Source organism: Notamacropus eugenii, chromosome 7 (assembly GCF_028372415.1).
Source record: "Notamacropus eugenii isolate mMacEug1 chromosome 7, mMacEug1.pri_v2, whole genome shotgun sequence".
Taxonomy (NCBI): domain Eukaryota; kingdom Metazoa; phylum Chordata; class Mammalia; order Diprotodontia; family Macropodidae; genus Notamacropus; species Notamacropus eugenii.
The window spans coordinates 34600881-34621958 of NC_092878.1; the positions used below are offsets into that span (position 1 = coordinate 34600881).

General features: G+C 40.9%; 2 protein-coding genes across 7 annotated transcripts in view; one reads left to right on the forward strand and one right to left on the reverse strand.

Annotated features, from left to right (window-relative positions):
• RPS6KA5 (ribosomal protein S6 kinase A5) overlaps positions 1–2752 on the reverse strand; it is a 197534-nt gene extending 194782 nt beyond the window's left edge. For 5 of the 6 annotated variants that reach the window (XR_011970710.1, XM_072624959.1, XM_072624958.1 and 2 more), the window contains exon 1: positions 2338–2752. Coding sequence is in view for 4 of the 6 variants with exons in the window: in XM_072624959.1 (XP_072481060.1) it covers positions 2338–2752 (415 nt within the window). In the remaining 2 variants the exon portion in view is untranslated. Of the gene's footprint in view, positions 1–1909; positions 1987–2337 lie in introns of those variants that run through there. The other variant, XM_072624963.1, reaches the window with a different exon arrangement.
• A 154-nt stretch (positions 2753–2906) lies between these two features.
• Positions 2907–21078, forward strand: part of DGLUCY (D-glutamate cyclase) — a 208993-nt gene continuing 190821 nt past the window's right edge. The window contains 1 exon segment of the mRNA XM_072624965.1: positions 2907–3340. The gene's annotated coding sequence lies outside the window, so the exon portion shown is untranslated.

Consider the following 21078-nt stretch of genomic DNA (forward strand, 5'->3'; position numbering starts at 1 on the left):
ACAAATATCATATCACACACATGTTTACATTAATGAGGGCAGGGTCCACATCTAAATGAATTACTCTAGTGGGGGGGGGGAGGATCTAACCTTTCTGTATGTCATAGGCCCCTTTGGCAATCTGATGAAATCTATGGATCTCTTTTCAGAATGTTTTGCTGCCCACATTAAATAAGTGAAGTAAAAGCTAAATTTTGAAAAAAGGGTAGTGAAAATAAAAAGGCAATTTTTTTTTTTTACTAAGTTCTTTCATCCCCTGTAATCTATACACCAACTCCTTAGGGGCACCCCTCCTCTAGCATCTTTTACAGTGCCACATTAGATAGGCTGAAGATGAATAATTATTGTATGATAGACTTCAATAACATTTCTGACTACATTTTCTGATCAGTTGTACTTTTAACCAGAGCTCAAAGTGAATGCTCATATCCTTTCCTAGTAATAGTACTGAGTTCATTATAATTTACACCATCAGTCAAAAATATTTCTACAAAATAAAATTGCAGTTCATATGCTGCTAGTACAGCAAAAAAAAAAAAAGTCTTCATTTTCCACAAAAGTAATATTGTTTGCAAAAAAGAAAACTGAGCAACTTGTTGAATACTAATAAGTGGGTTATTCTTTAGTTATTCAGCACAAAGCTTTTTGTTGACTTTTGCCATGGTAAATATCTGAAGATCTTAACCTCATAATTGGACTTCAAAGGGAAATCAGCTGATAGAAATGAGAGGAAAAATAGACCTCATTCTATTCTGTTATCACACCTAGCACTCAGTGAAATATTGACCCAAATACCTTGAACAGAGTGTCATAAAAAGAAGCAGAAAGTAACAAGTAGCGAAACATTGTTAACTCTCTGATCTGTTGGGGAAAAAGAGGAACAATATGCTTATATTGTTTATTGTAATCCACAAAAAAAAATAAAGCACAGCTTATGCAGTGACATAAGGAACAGCCCAGTATTCCACATGGGTAGCTCCATAGGCACTTAATAAACACCACCAGTAAATATTCTAATAAAAATTACTGGTTACAATTATTCTGTGTTCCTGCAACTTAACAAGAGACAACTTCAAACTCAAAAATCCAAACTGCCACTATATATATGTGTGTATATATATATGTATATATATATATACACATACATATAAATATATACACACAATTATATATACACATATACACAACTGCAAATACGTACAATTACATATATACATATATGTATGTGTGTATACGTATACATATATATGTATATAAATAAATACAAAATTGTTCCACTCTGATATTTTTAAAAATGGATAGATAAGAGGCAGATTAGAAAACGCAGTAGCCAGGACAAGTTCTAGACGAGTGACTGACATGAAGGGTTAACCAAGAAGCTTAACGGCATTTACCCACTAAATTCTGCTGCTTTAATTGCCTTACACAGCTCTTATAATTTATAGAAGCTTAAAAGTCTTCGTTAAAATACTCAAGATCTAAGTATAGGGTTTTATTTTAATCGTAAACAAAATCAGGTCACTCCTAGGGACCAGTCTCTTTGCCTTATTAAAACTGGGGGGGGGGGGGAGGGAAAGGAGCAGGAGGAGGAAGAGTGTACCCATCATCTTCTCTTTGGACCACACCGACCTCGTGGGAGTTAAGCACAAATACAGCCACAAGCTGTTTTCGAAGAGATGCGCTAAAATGTCATGTGACCAGCTGGCTTTTTAAAACTTAATATTAACAAATGTCCCTTTAGTCCTAGATAGGATACTGTGACCACAGAAAGTAAGATTAGGAGGAGCTCCAACCCGTGCTCTCAACTGCGGACAATAAAAATGCAGAAAGAGCGCAAGATAAAGACACTGACGACACTTGGGGGGCGTTTTAGCGAGGGACTGCTCCCCAAAAATTTCCACCAAGGTACCTGATGCCAGGCCCCCGCCGCCCCTCTCCAAGAAGACTGCTTTCTCCTGCCTCCGACCCCATTCTGCGCTCCCTCCACCAATCTCCCGCGGGCCCCGCCCCGGCCCCGCCCCCTAGGATATCCCCGCCCCCTCCCCTCCTCCCTCCTCCCACCCCTCGCGCCCAGCGCTCGGGACCCGCCGCGGCTCCCTCTCGGTCTCTCTCTCCCTCCTCCCCCGCCCCCTGCCCGGACAGAACTGCTGCCCTCCGACCTGTACCGTGCGGCTCTGCCCCGCCGTCACCCCCGCCTCCCCTTCCCCCTCTCCCCTCCCGGCCCAGCGTCGCGAGGCGCCCCACTCCCTCCTCCCCCCCCAGGCTCCCCGCAAGGCGAGCCCCCGCCCCCCTAGCCTCCCCACGGCGCCCGAGCCGGCGGAGGGCGGGGTCACTCACCCGTCCGCAGCTCGTGCTTGACAGTTAAGAGCCGGTCCCCTCCGTCCGCGCTGGTCCCCGCGGCGCCGACCCCGCCGCCGCCGTCGCTGCCGCCGCCACCCTCCTCCATCTTCCCTCTCTCGAACTCGCGGGTACGTTTACGTGGGGAACCTTGGGCGACCCACAACCCCCCGAAAGCTGACAGCTGCGACCCACGCCGCGCGCCAGCTCCAGGGCTCGGGCGGGGAGACCGGGCTCTTCCCGCTCCGTCCGTTGGACTGCCTCCTCCCCCTACCGAGGGCACCGCGAGTACGGCGCAACCAAGCTCGCCCTCCCCTCCGCCTCCTCCCTCAAAGCCCAGTCTCCAGCTCCCCTCCCGCCCCTCCCATCCCCCAACCAGCAAGCTCGGGAAGCCGTTGGAACCGCCGTCGCCCATTGGGCGCCGGGCGCGCGCGTGTCCGTCAAGGCGATCCCGTATTGGACCGTCGCATCAGAGGCCCCGCCCTGCTCCTCGAGTTGTGGCTTCGCGGGGAGGCGAAGGAGGGAGGACCTCCGTCACGGGCCAGCGAGCGGCGAGATGCGGCCCCGCTCTGTCCCCTGTGCGCAGGCGTGCCTGCAGCTTGCTCTTCCCCCCGCCCATCCCTTCTCTTAGGCCACACCTCTCCGCTTCCCCCACCCGGCTCTGTTAGTAAACATTCTCCGGGACTGTAAACCGGAGGCGTTCGAGTTTTGTGATTGGTCCTCCATCGGGGAGGGGAGGTGAAAGCGGATTGGAAGGTGCTGTCTGTCAATTACGAGAAGGCGGGAACGGCTCCCAAAACCAGCGCCCCCGGCCCACGTGCGTGCCCCTTTAGCAAAAACGGTGTCGGGCTGGTGCCTGCTAACTGAAGCGCTGGAAGAAGGTGTTAGAAGACGGAAAAGTGTTAACTTCTTTTAATTAATCAGGCAAGGGGGAAACGAGCTAGCTTGGGTCTGAAGTCAGCTCAAAGTCCTAGTCCTCCCAAGGACAAATTTTGAGACCAGCGTGAGTAACATTATTTAATTGAATATTGAATGTTTATTAAATGAGGTCGAAAGTGAATAACATGCGATGGAACTGGGCCTTGCCTAAAGACTAGAAATTACTCTTGGAAGTATACTACTTCTGGATGTACTAGAACACTGCCTATTATATTATTGTTATGTATTATTTCACAGCAGGCCCAAGGTGCAAAATATGAAAACTAAAAAAGTTAAGCTTGTCTTCCTTTGTGAGTTTTTTCAGAGTCACTAACCCTTAAACGTGTATACCTGAAATTCAAGATTTGTACGTATTGACCCAAGAAGTCCAATTTTAGCTATATATAAAATACCAGGAATTTCATATTTTATTTCACCATGTGCTAATTTCTATCTCTTTAGGGAGGAGATATTAGGGTTATAAAAAAAGCTCACAAATAAGTAAATTGGGAGACAAAAAAATAAATTGTCAAAATGGTAGCCCGTATGTTTTGTTTAAGGGCACTGCATATAATTGTCACCCAGTCTAGAATAGCCATGTATTCTGTGACTTCTAGTTTGGTCCTTCATGCTCTATCAGTGCTAGTTCTGTGTGGTCAAGATTTGGTTTCCCTTCCTATAGGCCTCCTTCATTGCCCAAAGAGAAGTGATTTGGATTTCATATATTCTGGAAGGATGTGGGTTGAACTAACTTTTCAAATAATAACTTTTCCCCAATATGTTAACAGAAAGGCTTTTAGCTATTTGATAACAGGAGGAAGAGAAATACCTTAGTCTTTTCATAAAAAGAACAAGCTTAGGGCTCCAACACTAGAAGTATCATTGGAAGTTAGCATACAGTTGGTTAGATAAGAACGACTCCAAAAGAGTGACTGTCAGTGTCAAAAAACAATTCTTATTGTCAATATTCCAAAATTTCTTATGACACTGACAGATAGTTAAGTACCTACAAAGATTAAAATGAACTAATTTCTGCTTCCTCAGGAAGCTTAAATTTTATTTGGGAGGAGGTAAAGGGAGCAAACTATAGAAACCTGCTGATCAAGTTAAACACAAAAGTTCTGGTGAATCAGATGGCTATCAAACCAAAAACTACATACCTATTTGGTCATCTCTATTTCTTCTTGGTTACTCTGACCCACCCTTCCCTTTCCCAGGTCCAGTCAGTTGCTAACCTATCAAAGTGCTTTGCCCGTAAGCAATTAGCAAATGTGAGAATCAAAGAATACAATTTATTTAAAGTTTTTCCAAATCTTAAAAGTGTTTTACATGGCAGTTATTATTTGTCGAATGAGTGAATATTACTGCTTAATGGTTTATACAGGAGTGGATTGTAGAACAGGACAACTTTATGACTGTGAGATTTGGACCCATTTATCTGCCTCACTATTTGATTTCATAAATGTCACCCACAAGTTAATATTAAATGATGTAGAATCACCATAAATTATTATCTTGGATGTAACTTTCTAACCCAGTTCCACCGCCAAGATTTCCATTGAGGGTGGATTCTTAACTCACTACCCTAAGGGAAATTGAAGTGAGACAACCAAGCAGAGTGGGCAGAACAAATGGATGAACCCACCCTGAAATCCAGCTAACAAATAATGTGGCAGATTATATGGAATGTTGTAACAGAGACTCAAAGGATGTATAGTAATGAGGGATGAGCCTCTGGACTAAACCATCAGGCAGATATATGTACAGAAGTGGCAGTGACAGACCTGGGATATTAGCAGATACATAGCAAGCACTTAATAAAAGTTGATTGATTGATTGATTGCTGAAAAAAGATGATAGAAATAGAAGTACAGAAAGAGAGGAATGAGCCTTTGGAATTAGAGAATGGGTTCAAATCTGGACTCTGCCAGTTCTACCTGTTCAGACTTAGATAAGTCACCTTGGTTTCCTCATTTATAACATGAGCAGTAAGCAAAGGTAAAAACAGCATAACCCTAATTCTTGTGTAGCAGGGGTCAAGACTTACCAAAAAAACCCTCTTATACAGTGATCAATGCAAAGAAGGCCAAAAGAAGGGTGAAAGACTCGGTAGGGAAGTCTGAGAGTGTCCGGGAGGTCTTGAGGGAGGAAGTAGTGCCTGAACTACATATTAAAGGAGGAGATGGACTTTAACAGGTAGAGATGGGGAGGAAAGAGAGTACAAATGAAAATGGAATGTATAAATGGATGGAAGTAGAAAAAGCATAATAAAATTAGGGGCAGCTAGGTGACGCAGTGGATAGAGCTTCAGGTCTGGAATCAAGAAGAACTAAATTCAAACCTGACCTCAGACACTTACCAGCTATGTGAACCCCGGGCAAATAATTTATCCACTGTTTGCCACAGTCTCTTTATGTGTAAAATGGGAATAGTAATAGCATTCCACCTCCCATTGGTGGTAGTAGTAGTAGTAGTAGCAGTAGTAGCAGTAGTAGTAGTAGTAGTAATAGTAATAATTCATGATCTAGATAGGCTAGAATGGAGAGTAAAGGGGATAGTATGACATAAGACTAGAAAAGTAAGTTGGAACCAAATCTGGAAGACCTTGAATGTTAGGAGAAGAATTTGTGTTTTCTACAAGCCTTGGGAGCCATTGCTAAAGAAAAAAATTATTATAAATGCCAGTAATCCAAACAAAAATGAGGAATCAAACAATCTGGATGAAAAATAAAAGCATAAACTCTAAACTATTTAAATTTTTATCAAACAAAAATATACATTTTTACAAAATAATATCATATTGTTCCAATATCTTTTTCTTCTGTGTATTTATAAGGTTTTGTTGCTTATTTTTTATATAGTCATATAGTTATATAGTTTGTTCTGAATTGATTTTCTTTGCTCTGTATCATTTCATATGTCTTCCCATATTTCTCTGGATTCTTTGTATTGATAAACTAAAGTTTATTCAGCTATTACGCAACTGCTGCACATATAGATTGTTTAGAGTTTTTCTATTTCATTTTCAGTTCAACAAGTTTTTATCAGATATCTACAATATGCCAGGCACTGTGCAAGGCACCAAAGACACAATTTGATATGGAAATAGTTCCTGCCGGGAGCTTATATTCTATGGGAAGAGGAGGGAAGACACATACATGGAAAAGTAAAAACAAAATTTAAGCAAAGTAATTTCCAAGAAAAGGGCAGTAGCTACTAAGAACATTAGGATAGGCTTCCTGTAGGAAGTGGCATTTGCACAAAACTTTAAAGGAATCTAGGAATTCTCTGAAGCAGAGATGGGTAGGAGTACCTTTCAAGCATGGAGGGCTGCTTGTGTAAAGACAGAAAACCCATATGGAATGTTATGTAAAATGAATCAAAAAGTAGGCTGTTTTGTCTGGTATACAACGTGCTTGAAGGACAATAATATGGAATTATCCTCAAAGTAAGACTGGAGCCAGATTGTGAAGGGTTTTAAATGCCAAATAAAATAATTTGTTTTTTGTACTTAGGGGCAAAAGGGAGCTGCCAGAATTTTTTGAGCAGGGGAGCAGTGTGGTAAGAACTTTGCTTTAGGAATATCAGTTTAACAGCTGTGGGAAGAATGAATTGAATAGAGATACTGGTAGCCAGGAGACCAATTAAGAAGTTATTGTAATAGTCCAGGAGAGCAGTGATATGAGGTTAAGCTCGGTTGTGACTATGTGATTGGACAGAAGGGAACAGATGTGAGATCTAATATGAAGGAAAAATTGACAAGACTTGACAACGTGGATGTAAGGGGTGAAGGAGAGTGAAGAATCTGAGATAATTCTGAGTTTCCCTACCTAGGTCACTAAAGATGTGGTGATACCCTTCAATGAAATAGAGAAGTTTGAAGGACAGGTTTGGGGGGCAAGATACTGAATTCTGCTTTGGACTTGTCAAATTTGAGATAAATTACTTTAAAATTGTTTATTAAGTGCTGCTCCAGGCATTGTGGATATAAATACAAGCTGGTAAGACAGTCTCGGACCTTAAGGAGACTCTATTCTAATGGAGAAGACACCATGAAAGGGATCTGGAAGTGAAAGGAGGTTGAAAATGGCCAGGAAGTGGCAAGGTGACCCGGCTTATGGAAGACAAAGTGAAAGTTCAACTAGTAGGTAGAGCTCAGGATCCCAGACGCAGAGTCCAAGTCCTGGTGAGAGAGGGATGAGTAGGGTAGCCAGAGTGCAAGTGAATGATTTGGAAGGAAATGACTAGAAAGAATTCTGATGTCTAGGTTCCAGGCAAAATAAAGCAAAAAAGATGTCATCCAGTCAAATAGGCAATGGTGATCTAGGGCTGGAGTTCAAGAGAGACATGAGCTGGCTATATAAATCCAGGATAGGGGAGAGAGTTGAATCCCTGGAATCTGCTCATGTTACCAGGAAAAGAGTTTAGATAGAGAAGAAAAGATGACTTAGGACAGAGTCTTGGAATATTCCTATACATAGGTGGGGGTGGGGACAAAAATGATTATGCAAAGGAGACTGAGAAGGTGTGGCCAGAGGGGAGAACCAAGAGAGAACTGTGAACACCCAATGAATAGATGATGTCTCTCAAGAAAGGGTGTCAAACAGCGTCAGATGTTACAGAGAGGTCAAGAAGAATGAGGACCGGAAAAAAAAATCCATCAAACTTGGCAATGAATAGATTTAGGTAATCTTGAGGACAGTAATTTCAGTTGCATGTTAAACTCAAAAGCCCAATCTCAAGGGGTTGACAAATGAATTTGGGAGAAGGAAATGCAAGCAAACAATATAGAAAGCTTTTACTAGGTGTGTAGCTATAAAAGGGAAGAAATATTTAGGATGGTAGCTTAAGGGAATGGTAGAACCAAGCAAAGTTCCATTTTATTTTTTAGGTTAAGGGAGATCTGGGCATGTTTATAAGAAGCAAGTAGATAAGGAGAGGTATAAAAATTAGGGATAGAAGATTAAAGGAATAAGCTGAAGGGAGTGGAGAAAAATTTAATTAGAAATGAATTAGCTTGCCACAGGGAGAGCCCTGTTGAAATGAACACTCAAATGGATCTGTGACATCAATGCAAGGGTTGAAGCAGATTGGAACTTGTTCATACCTGGCCATTCTCTACAACTTTCCTCCATGTCTTCCCAGATGTTCACCAAAGGGAGTTCACTCTGTGCTGCAGGCTTTCCTTGATTTCTCCCAACATCACAGGCAAGCACTCTGACCATTCATCTGTCACTTCTCACTCTTACCACATGACTAACCATCTTATCTTTCTGTCATACAATTCCTTGATGACTTCCTTTCTTCCTGACCTGCAGAGTTCCTCATTAATTATGTTTTGGCCTGCTCACACCCACCATACACCTTTTCATTATCCTCTGAGTGATGATTATCTTTAGTTCTTTGGAAACAGTGACATTTCAAGGCTTGTTGCTATACAGCAACTCCACCAAAATGTTTGTATTGAGAAGATAGCTATTGCTATCATGGGAAACATGAACTTTACATTTTACTAAACACCAGCTAGCCCATTCTTCTTTTAACTCTGGTCCCGGCTCCTTCATCTGTCTTTTCTGTCCCAGATATACATACTACTGCACAAGCTTTATAGGTTGTCCATTCAGGAGCATATTGAAATCTGGGCGATAGACATTCTTCATCCATTTGGTCTTTCATATGTAGATGGCTAGACCAAACTCCAGTGAGTGATTATAGATCTCTTCCAGGAGACCCTTCAGTATCTTGAGGAGCAATGCAATCAATACCATGTAATCTGAAAATAGCAGCAGATGGAGGACTTTACCATCCACCAAGAATCATTCCTTGACTTTGACTCTGTTCTGCAACTCCAAAGCGGTTAACACAGTGCCTGACGCTCTGATTTCTCTCTACTGTTTTAATTTGATTTAACAATTTTTTTGTTCTTTTTTATCTCTTTAGCTCTTTTAAAAATTCTCATTGGGCTTGTGTCTTCTCTCCATTTTTCTTTGTAGATGTTTCCACATCTTTGTCTTCTTCAGAGTTTGTTTTGCTTTTCCTTGTATTCATATAAGTTTTTTTATACTACTGTTTTGTTTGTTTGTTTTGCTCATTTTCCTCATCTACTTCTTGACTTTGAACTTTATGTTAGAGTTGGGATCTCCTCATGGTGGGGAAGAATGGCTAATCTGAGCTTCTGTGGCCAGATCTGGAAGCCTATAGGAAGCTTCTAAAGTAGTATATTCTGGAGATAGTTTTGGTGACTATATTCCTAGTCTGCATTATGGCCCTTACTCAGGTAGGGCCTCTGCTCCCTTGTGACAGACTGCTCCTTTCATTCCTCCTGTGTCTGGGAACTCACTAATGGATGAAGAAGCTGCCAAGTGGTGCCTCGTCCTTTGTACAGTATACATTTGTATGTACTTTGTACACAGGGATCCTTTGTAATATATTTCTGACCAGGTGTTTAGTCACCTTACCATCCTTAGGTCCTGAGTGTTCTTGGTGCCTCTACAGCTGCTGCTACCCCCATAGGTGCTGCCACTGCCTTTAGACCCCACAACCAGTGCTGCTTCCTCTATAGTTACTCCAGCCAGCCCCCACCCCAATGTCAACAGTTGACCTCTTTTTCATTTCTCCTAAGCAGTTATGAACAGAGAGCTAAGGTGATGCAGTGGATAAACTACAGGGCCTGAAGTCAGGAAGACTCAGACACTTACTCTGTGGCCTTGGGCAAGTCTCTTAATCCTGTTTGTCGTAGTTCCTCATGAGCTGGAGAAGGAAATGGTAAACCGCTTCAGTATCTTTGCCAAGAAAACTCCAAATGGGGTCAAGAACAGTCAGATATAACTAAAGCAACTGAACAATAACAACAACGAAACTGTCCTAGTCCTTGACTGGAAAAAAAGAGATATTGTGGCTATTTTTTTGGCATGGGGGAGGGAGTTTCAGAATTTTATTTGAGGCATTTTAAAAAGTCTTTTAGAGGGTTAGATTTGGAGAGCTCAGCAGAAATGCTCAATTCCTTGTGCCATCTTTGCTCCATCTCCTCCTCCTCCTTTCATTTTTAGTAGAAGCTGTCACATATTGTGACAGTTCCTGTGACAGATAGGTGGACAGATTGTGACAGATATTGACTAGTTCCTTGGTATTTGAATTGCTTCTGTAAAAAAATTGTTTGCAATGTTTTTTTTTTCTAGATTGTCCTTTTCTCTTGGATATTCTCTTTTCTCTAGGTTTTCACACTTTCTCTTGGTTCTCTTCCTGCCTGTATGACCACTCTTCACTTTCTTTTTCTGGATTCAAATTATGCCTACTAACAATAGATATTCCCCAATATCCCTTGGACCTTGGATGTCTTCTCTTCTTTTTCTGCACTGTCTTTCTTGATGATCTCTTCAGCTCCCATAGATTGAATTATCATCTCTGTGCAGATGATTCTTAGATAAATAGAGCACTGACCCTGAAGTACGGAAGGTCTGAGGTCACATCTGGCTTCAGACACTTACTATGTGACCTTAGTCAAGTCACTTAACCTGTTTCCCTTAATTCACTTGACAAGGAAATGGGGCACCTAGTCTAAATAGTATCCTTGCCAAGAAAAACCCATGGACTGTATTGATGTGTTATGGTCCATGGGGTCACAGAGTCAGACTGACTGGGGATAATTGTCAGGGCTGTTTTGTGGATCAAATGAGATATTTGTAAAGGGCTTAGCATAGTACCTGACACCTAGTAGGTGGCATTATATATATGTTAATGATTACTAGTAGCTATTATGTATTTATCCACCCCAACTTGTCTCCTGACTTCCAGTCTCACATTTCCAACTGCCTTTGGACATCTTGAATCAGGTATCTTATAGACATCTTAAACTCAACCTGTCTCAAACATTACTTGCTTCTTTTCCCCCAACCCTTCACACACCCTTTCCTCTTCTGAATTCCCTGTTACCGTCTAAAGCAGTCACCCAGCCTCAAAACCTCAGTGTCATCCTCAACTCCTTGCTCACACCAGCCTCGCATAGTCAATCTGTTGCCAGATCTTATCATTTCTATCTCAGCAACATGTCATAAATACCAGATTCTGCCCTTATCACCTCATACCTAGGCTACTGACATAACTTGCTAGTTGGTCTCCTTGCCTCAGGTCTCTTCCCATTCCCATCCATCCTCCACTCAGTTGCCAGAGTGATCTTCCTAAAGCTCAGGTCAGGTTACTTCCTTAATTAGTAACCTCCAGTAGCTTCTGATGACCTCCAGGATCGAATAAAAAAATCAGTTTGGCCTTAAAGACCTTCACAATCTGGCCTGTTCCTACTTTTTCCAGACTTTGAACTGTTTATTCCCTTCATGTATTCTCTCTCCTCCTTGCAGTTCCTCACACAGAACACTCCACCTTCAGACTCCTCAACTTTTCACTGACTGTCCAGGTAACTGGAACAGTCTCCCTCCCTAGGCCTGCCTCCTCACAGTTTTCTTTTGTTTTCCTTTCCTGCCCTGTCCCCCCCCCCCATCCCTCACTGGTAATTCCTTCCCTCTGACATTACTTCCAGTTTACCTTGCATATATTTTACAAGCCATAGTTGTTTTTATGTTGTCTTCCCAGTTAGAAAGTGAGCTTGTATCCCTAATGCTTAGCACCTTCCTTCCTTCCTTCCTTCCTCCTTCTCAGGCCCCAAACCTTAAACCCAGTGCACTCTGAAGCCCATAGGCTAGACAACAATAGGTCCCTGCCAAGCTCCACTTCATGGCTGGCTTGCAGTGATTATCACTAGTAACAGTTTCTGTTGATTTTGTTATTTTTTTCTTTTGTTCTTTACAAAGGCCATTCCCTGGCTGCTTCTTAAAGAGGCCTATTCACTCAATGGGCTTTACCTCCCTGTAAGTGAATACCTGAAAAGGACAGCCAGATCTCCCATTGTATCTTGGGCCATCTCCAGTCATCCTGATGAATACCTGGTCATTGGACCCAGATGGCTCAGGAGGAGAAAGTGAGGTTGATGACCTTGCACAGCACAGATGACCACAGACAATGCTTAGCACAATGCCTAGGGCACACACTTAATAAGTACTTGTCTCTGACTGGCTGACAGGAGAAATGTGGATTTTGGCTGTTACATTTCTGAGATTTTTCCTTTTAATATTCCTTTCTGGAAGTGTGGGTATGTTCTTTCTGTCTTCACTTTGCCCTCCCAATCAATCAGTCAATCGGTAAACATTTATTAAATGCCTACTCTGTGTCTGTGGTTCTAATAGATTTGGAAAATTTTCATTTATGATTTTTTAAAATACAATGAAAAGGGTTTTTTAAAAAAAAATTATGGTTTTAAAGGAGGTCAGTGATTCTTAAATTATCTCCCCCTGACCTGTTTCCCAAATAAGATATTTTTGATATCACATATATTACATTTCTTCAATTTTTCAGTATTTTTATTTTGTTTAATGGTTGTGTCTAATGCATGGATTTCTGTTGGTATAATCTAGTTTCATGCGTTCTATTTTTTAATAAGATTTATCACTTTCTCTAAAAAACTACTCATTCTTCTTCTAATTTGTTCCTCAAAAGCTTTTGTTTCATTTTTAAAAAATCTTTTACTTTATTTCTTCTAAGTAAATGTAGAAAATTCAGTTTTCCTTTGTATCTCTACTTTCAGGGTTTTGAAGTTAGATTTATTGTTTTCTTCAATTTACTTAAATCTCCAACTTTAGGTCCTGATTTGGTATTTTGTGCTAGGGCCAGACTTCATCTTTTGCGTGGGGTAGTTAGCCTTCCACATTCTTACCCTTGGTCCTCTGGATTCCTGTGTTGACCTCTCTACCTTGTGGAGTTAGGTCCCCCTGTATCTTTGAGATGCAGAGTACTATATCTTTAGAGCCTACTCTGGTATCTCAGGATAACAGTGTTAGGGATGTCAGAACCCCTTGACCTTGATTGTTCTGATCTGTGTGCTGAGGCACCACAGTGAAAACTGCCTCCTTCTGTTCTCCAGGACTTCCAGTGTGTCCAATATATAGGTTTTTCTGAGGAGTCCACTGCACTTGTGCCTAAAGACAGAGAATTTTGCAAGCTATATGTGATCAATCTCTGATCATGTTAGTGATCCCTTTGCTTTTTTATTAACTAGCTGGGTTTTTGATTGACTTTTTTGTGCAGTTCTGTGGTGGAAATTGTCACTTTTTATATGATTTCTTATTGGATTTCTCAGTTATTACTGAGTTTGGTTCAGTTTCAGCCTTTTCTGAAGTAGATGTGAGGGAATTGGGCAGCCTGCCTTCAATTCAGGCAACTTGACAGGAAATCTCATAAGGCAATATTCTACCAAGCTCAATGTTTTGGGGGAGAGGTGGGTGTAATTCACAAACAATAGCAAAATGGGATCTTATATTTTACACGTTTTTCAGTCCATTGTGAGATGATGAAGATATGGTATCTGGTTGAGTATCACTTGAGAAAGCATCCTTCTGTCCTCAGTTCTTGTATAGATGACTCTCGTAAAGCTTTTATCTAGTTGAAAGAGTGAGCACATAGGTCAAAGTTGTTGATATTTTCTTCGTCATCTCTTTTAGGGATCAATAATGCTACTATTGATTTTTTTCAATGCCATTGAAATTTTTCCTTACTTTATGTGTATTATATATAATATATTATAAATATATATTTAAATGTAATATAATATATAATACATATAACATAAACATATTATATATAATATATAATGTATTATAAATTTGTTTCTTGTTCCCCTTACAGTAGTATTGCCTACAGCACAGATCTCCTCTCTATATACTTGATTCAATCCAACTGTTTTTTCTGTCTTTATTCTCTTTGGTTCCATTTCTCCTTCCTCTGTAAATACCTCAGGGACCATAATGTGATGGTCCAAATGTTCTGCTCTAATTTTTACAATCTTTTCTGTTTTTCTTATGTTTGTGTTCCCCTTTTCATTCTCATTCTTGAATACCATTGGGATAATTTTGCTTAGTTGGATATCTTACCAAACTCTTTTTAGACAGTTTTTTGCTTCTCTATGCTTTATGAAACAATGTAGCTGTAATTGTTCATCAGTCTTCTTCATATGATTTCACAAATGAGTTTATAGTCTAACCTGCTTTTGGCAGCCATCTCTCACCATTTGGCAAGTAAGTCAAATATTTGCTGGCACTTTCTGAGCTCTTTTGATCTTCGTATTGTAGCAAGAGATTTATATCAGTTAAACTTATGTATACAATTATTTGATGTCCATTTTTCCATTTTGTAGTGTCGATGATTTGTTTAAAGAGTTCAGAATTGAGCTGTTTCGATTGTATGTATGTCGTATCTTGTTCTCATGATTATTCTTTCTTTTTGCTTTTTGTTAATTCTGATCTTTGCCTTGACAGGTTGGTGGTTTAACACTATACAGACAGTTCATTCAGGAAAAAATAACATTTCAATAACACATATTTTCTCCATTTGTTAAGTATGATCTATTTCTCTTTTTTTTCCTTATGACATTGTTTGTTGCTTGCCATGTCCAGATCTTACTGGTTATTTTCTTAAAGAGTCTTAATGATATAAAGGTTTCAGGTTTCTCTGTAGTCGTTCTCCTCTTTCATTCCTTTCTTCTGAACCATACTTCACATGTACTTCCACCATCCTCATCCTTTTTTCTAATTTCTACTGAATCACCTCCTTTCAGAGTACATGTTGATTTAATTTTGAGGGTCTTATAGAGTTCTTCTTGTAACTCATGTTATTGCATATGCTGCAGTTATTTTCATGGCAGAAAAGGAGGCACAGGGTGGTAAGAATCACAGTTTTTAGAGCATATATAAATTGACTATTAGTACTCTAAATGTAAAATTCTTCTTCAGTGACCAGCAAAAAGGTTGACTCCTGGAGGAGCTGTACTTCATTAGCCTTGATACTCTTGCTAGAAGAATTTGGAAACTAAATGGAAGGATGAGTCAAAGGTACACTTAGAGAGGCAAAGAAAAGAATTGGGTAGAATTGGTTTTAACGTTCATCCAAAAGCAACAGGAAACATAATTTCATGAGCTCTCTGGTTTTCTCATATTGCTGTACTATTTTTTGCAAAAAGGACAGCTACATTCTTTGCAAATTAAAGGACCTTGGATTAGGGAATTCCTCTGATGTGAAAGGGAATCCCACTGTTAGGGGACTACAAATATTTTAAAGCTGACCACCTAAAGCCATAACTAGGAACTGTGGCATCTAGGGTAAATTCATTGTGGGGTGGAGTGCTATTCAGTGGTACGGAATGTAGTCTGACAGTGAATGTAGTCATGACAGGGGAGGGGATAGCAAAACCCAGAGTATCCAGTCCTTGCCCTCTAGGGGGCTTAGGGGAGATAGTTATCAGAAAAGCGAAAGGAGCTTGGTAAAGCAGGAGAAAGTTAGAGCTAGGCCAGAAGAGGTGAGCTGAAGACTTCAGTATTCCCAGGTATGATCATACCAGGACCCTTCAGGCCTATGTTTTTGGTTTGTTGTTTGGCCAGTTGTTGCAAGCTGAAATAGTACCCCCATGACTGGAGATCAGATCAGTTCACCTCCCTTGAATTGGGCTTACAAATGTCAGTCCAAGAACTTGCTTGCAACACATTTGCATACATTCCAGCCTTTGCAGGTGCCTAATCGCCATGTCATCAAATGGGAGGCTCAACAAGTTACTTAGAGTTAAATGAGATACCAAGTTAGAACTAGTAGAATATATTCCTTGAGGGTAGCAACTGTCTCACTTTTGTATTTGTATTCATCATAGTACAGTAATTGTTATTGTTGTTGTTCAGTCTTTTCCTCTGACCCTCTTGTGACCCCATTTGGGGTTTTCTTGGCAAAAATATTGGAGTATTCCAGTTAGTGTTCCCCTAACTTGCCATTTCTTTCTTCAGCTCATTTTACAGAAGAGTAACTGAGGCAAGCAGGGTTAAGTGACTTCCCCAGAGTCACACAGCTAGTAAGTGTCTGAGGCTATATTTGAATTTAAGAAGATGAGTTTTCCTGACTCCAGGCCTTGTACTCTATTCACTGTGCCACTCAGCTGTCTGATATATAGTAAGCAGTTAGTAAATTGATTTGGAGGCTTGTCTCAACATTAGCACTCACTAATTTCAGGTTAGATGATGGAACAAAATGAGGCACTTGCAAGTTATTGAACATTTAACACAAGGAGGTTTATTTAGCCCTAACACAGCAAGGTTATATAACAAATATACTGTGGCACTTAGTTTTTCTGGGCATCCTTTCATTAATTAATTGATTTGGGGGGTTTTTTTGTTTATTTATTTTTAGATTATGACATTCATTTTGACAAAATTTTGAGTTCCGCTTTTTCTCCCCATCTCTCCTCCCACCGCATTACACCTTACATTTTGATTACCCCTTCCCTCAATGTGTCCTCCCTTCTATCACACCCCACCCTTTGCTTATCCCCATTTTCTCTCTTTTCTTGTAGGGCAAGATAGATTTCTATACCCCATTACCTGTATTTCTTATTTCCCAGTTACATGCAATAACAATTCTCAATATGCATTTCTAATACTTTGAATTCCAACTTCTCTCCCTTCCTCCCTCCCCACCCATCCCCACTGAGAAGCAAGCAATTCAATACAGGATATATATGTGTCATTTTGCAAAAGACTTCCGTAATAGTCATGTTATGTCATATTTCCTTCCATCCTACCCTGTCCCCCCTTTATTCTGTTCTCTCATTTGACCTTGTCCCTTCCCAAAAGTGTTTACTTCTAGTTACTCCCTTCTATCATCCCCCTCACCTCACTTGTCCCCTTCTCCCCTACTTTCCTGTAGTGTAAGATAGATTTTCATATCAAATTTAGTGAGCATATTATTCCCTCCTTAAGCCATATGTGAAGAGAGTAATCTTCATTTTCCCTTCTCACCTCCTCCCTTTTTTCCTCCATTGGAAAAGATTTTTCTTATCTCTTTTATGAGTGATAATTTGCCCCATTCCATTTCTCCCTTTCTCCTCCCAATATATTCCTCTCTCACCCCTTAATTTTATTTTTTTATAGATATCATCCCTTCTGATTCAACTCAACCTGTGCTCTCTGTCTGTGTGTGTGTGTACGTGTGTATGTGTGTGTATAATCCCTCTACCTACCCAAAGACTGAGAAAAGTCTCAGGAGTTACAAATACTATCTTTCCATGTAGGAATGTAAACAGTTCAGCTTTAGGAAGTCCTTTATGAGTTCTCTTTCCTGTTTACCTTTCATGCTTCTCTTGATTCTTGTGTTTGAAAGTCAAATTTTCTCTTCAGTTCTGGTCTTTTCATCAAGAATGCTTGAAAGTCCTCTATATCATTGAATGATCATTTTTTCCCTTCAGGTATCATACTCAGTTTTGCTGGGTAGGTGATTCCTGGCTTCAATCCCAGTTCCTTCAACTTTTAGAACATCCCATTCCAAGCCCCTCAATCCCCCAGTGTAGAAGCTGCCAGATCCCGTGCTATCCCTATTGTACTTCCACAGCACCTGAATCGCTTCCCTCTAGCTGCCCGCAATACCCTCTCCCTGACCTGGGAACTCTGAAACCCAGCCACAACATTCCTAGGAGTTTCTCACCTCAGGCCCCACCCAGGAGGTGATCAGTGGACTCCTGCAACATTCACTTTGCCCTCTGGTTCTAGAACATTAGCATAGTCCTCCTTGACAACCTCATGAAAGACCATGTCTAGGCTCCCCCCTTGATCATGGCTCTCAGTCAGTCCCACAACTTCCAAATTATCTCTCCTGGATCCACCCTCCAGGTCAGCTGCTCTTCCAATGAGTCACTTAACATCATCTTCTATTTTTTCATTCTTTTGGTTTTGTTTTGTAATTTCTTGGTTTATCATAAAGTCATTAGCTTCCCTCAGCTCCACTCTCATTTTTAAAGAACTGTTTTCTTCAGTGAGCTTTTGAACCTCCTTTTCCATTTGGCCAGTTCTGCTTTTTAAAGCCTTCTTCTCCTTGGCTTTTTGGACCTCTTTTTCCAATTGAGTTAGCCTATTTTTAAAGGTGTTATTTTCTTCAGCATTTTGGGGGTCTCCTTTAGCAAACTATTGACTTGCTTTTCAAGCTCTTCCATGGCCTGAGCCCATTGCATATTCATTTTGGAGGTACTGGATGCAGAAGCCTTGACTTCCTCTGACAGTATGCATTGTTCTTCCTCATCTAAAAGGATGGAAGGAAATACCTGTTCACCAAGAAAGTATCCTTCTATGGTCTTATTTTTTTTTTTCCTTTTTTGGGCATTCTCCCAACCAGTTAATTGACTTTTGAATCCTTTGTCAAGAGGAGGGTCCTAGTACTCCTGCTCACCCCAGGACTGTGCTCAGGGCTGAGGTTCTGATCAGTTGCTGAATTCCCCCGGGGGCTTTTGGCTGAGTGCTTCACAGATGGACTCTGCAACTGTCACCACCACTGCTGCCACCTGGGGCCAGTGCTAGGGGGGGCCTCCTCTGTTCTCCTCTCGCCTAGTTGGGAAAACCCTGTCACTGACCTTTGAAGCTTTCTTTGGCACTTGTGGGTTGAGGGATCTGAGACCCTCCCTGCTGGGGGTTCTGCCTCAGAGGCCTGTTCCAATCCTTTTCCTCCCAGTGCTGCGCGGCCAGGGCTAAGTTCTGCTCTGCACAGCGTCCTGTGGGATAGACCTTTCCTGTCAGCCTTCCAGGTTACCTTTGGCTGAAAATCTCTTTCACTCTGTCATTCTGTGACTTCTGCCGCTCTAGAATTTGTTGAGAGTCATTCTTACACGTATTTTATGAGCTGTGGGGGAAGTGCTAGAGTATGTGCATCTTTCTACTCTGCCATCTTGGCTCTGCCCCCCAACTGATTTGTTTATTGGTTGAGTTGACCTGATTCCTTTTGGCTGTGAGCAACCCAGACCCTCCTGACTAAACTTTGTACGGAGGATGGGAGAAACCTTCAATCATAAAGGTTTTAAGTTGAGTCCTTTACTTCAATGAGAAAGCCCACAGTAAAAAAGACCTTGAAAATACAGAGGGAATAGCTGTTAACATAAACCTAACCTTCAAGAGAAGAACATGAGGGATAAGATCTGTAGAAAGATGATGCAGGGACAGCTACGTAGCACAGTAGATAGATCACTAGTCGTGGAGTCAGGAGGACCTGAGTTTAAATCTGATCTCAGACACTTACTAGCTGTGTGATCCTGGGCAAGTCACTTAACTTCAAATGCCTCCAAAAAAAGAAAGGTAATGCAATGAGAACTAACACTATATGTATAGTAGAGAGAACTGGAAAACATTGTATGTCTTCAGTTGAGGTACAATGTGGTGTAGTGGGAAAAGCCTCAGGCTCCAATTCAACCTCTGGCATTTAAGTACTTGTGTGAGTCTGGCTAAATTACTTAACTTCTCTTAGTATTAGTTTTCCCCATCTGTAAATGGGTATAATAATACCTGCAGTACTTACCTACCTACTGGGCTTGATGTAAGGAACAAATAAGGCAGGGTTTCTTAACTATTTTTTTTTTTTTTTAGTCATAGACCTATAATAGGACCAGTGTTTCCTCAACATGGCTTCCTTCCTCCCCTATGGGGAAGCTTTACCTAAAAAAAACAAAACTGCCTCCAGAATCTGATTAGCCTCCTTGATTGGCCTGGCTTCCCTGAATAGGTTTCCTTATCCTGTTCCCTCCCTGCCCCAAGCAATATGAGGACCATGATATCAAGGTGATACCATGACCTAGGCCTACAACAAAGCTGCTCCCAGGATTTGATTGACTCTAGTTTCCTTAATGTAGCTTACCTGTCATCTAAGGAACTAAAAAGTCCTCATTCTATGGATCTAGAGGACCCTTCAGATCTTGGTAGATTTCTGAAGCCCACATGAGTCACTGTACCAGGCCCTGCTGTCCAAATGGAGATGGGGGGAGGGGGGGAAGGAGGTGGTTTGGAAAATGAAAGGATGCTCAGAGAAACTAAGTGCCACAGTATATTTGTTATATATCCTTGCTTTGTTAGGGCTAAGTAAACCTCCTTGTGTTAAATGTTCAATAACTTGCAAGTGCCTCATTTTGTTCCAACATCTAACCTGAAATTAGTGAGTGCTAATGTTGAGACAAGCCTCCAATAGACCCCTTTGGCAGTCTAGTGAAGTATGTCAGCTCCATCTCAAATTAATGTTTTTAAGTGCATCCAATAAAATACGTAGGATTATAAAGGAAAACAATTACACTGAAATAGTTATCAAAATATTTTTCATAAAATGAGTTCACAAATACCAGCTTAAGAATACCAGAAATAAGATCACATCTATAAACCATTTTGTGCCCGTTTCTTTTTTCCTAACTTCCCCATTATTCCTCTAATCACTTAGGTTCAAAACCATGGAGTCATCTTTGACTCTTCACTTTCCACCCAACCCCATATCCAGTCAGTTGCCAAGTCTTAACAATTTCATTTAGGCAGTATCTCTCATATCCATGCTCTTGTTTCCCTGCAACCCAAGTTCAGATCTCCATCACCTCTTGCCTAGACTATTGCAATTGCTTCTGTCCAAATTGATCTCCCTGCTGTCAGCCACTTCCCAATCCATGCTCCTTATGGATATCAAAGTGATATTCCTTTTTTCACCTTTTTAAAAATAAACTTCATTGATGTTTTTTGTTTTTATATCACCTGTATTTCCCAGTATATTCCCCAAACCTTACTAGAGAGTCATTCTTTGTAATAAAGAATTTAAAAAGAGGAAAAAGTAGTTCAGTAGTTAGTCCAAATTAACCAACACATCAAAAAAGCCTGGCATTATTACCCTCAGTGTTCCACACTTGTTGTCTCTTTGCAAAGAAGGGGGTGAAGTGCCTTTTGATACCTGTTC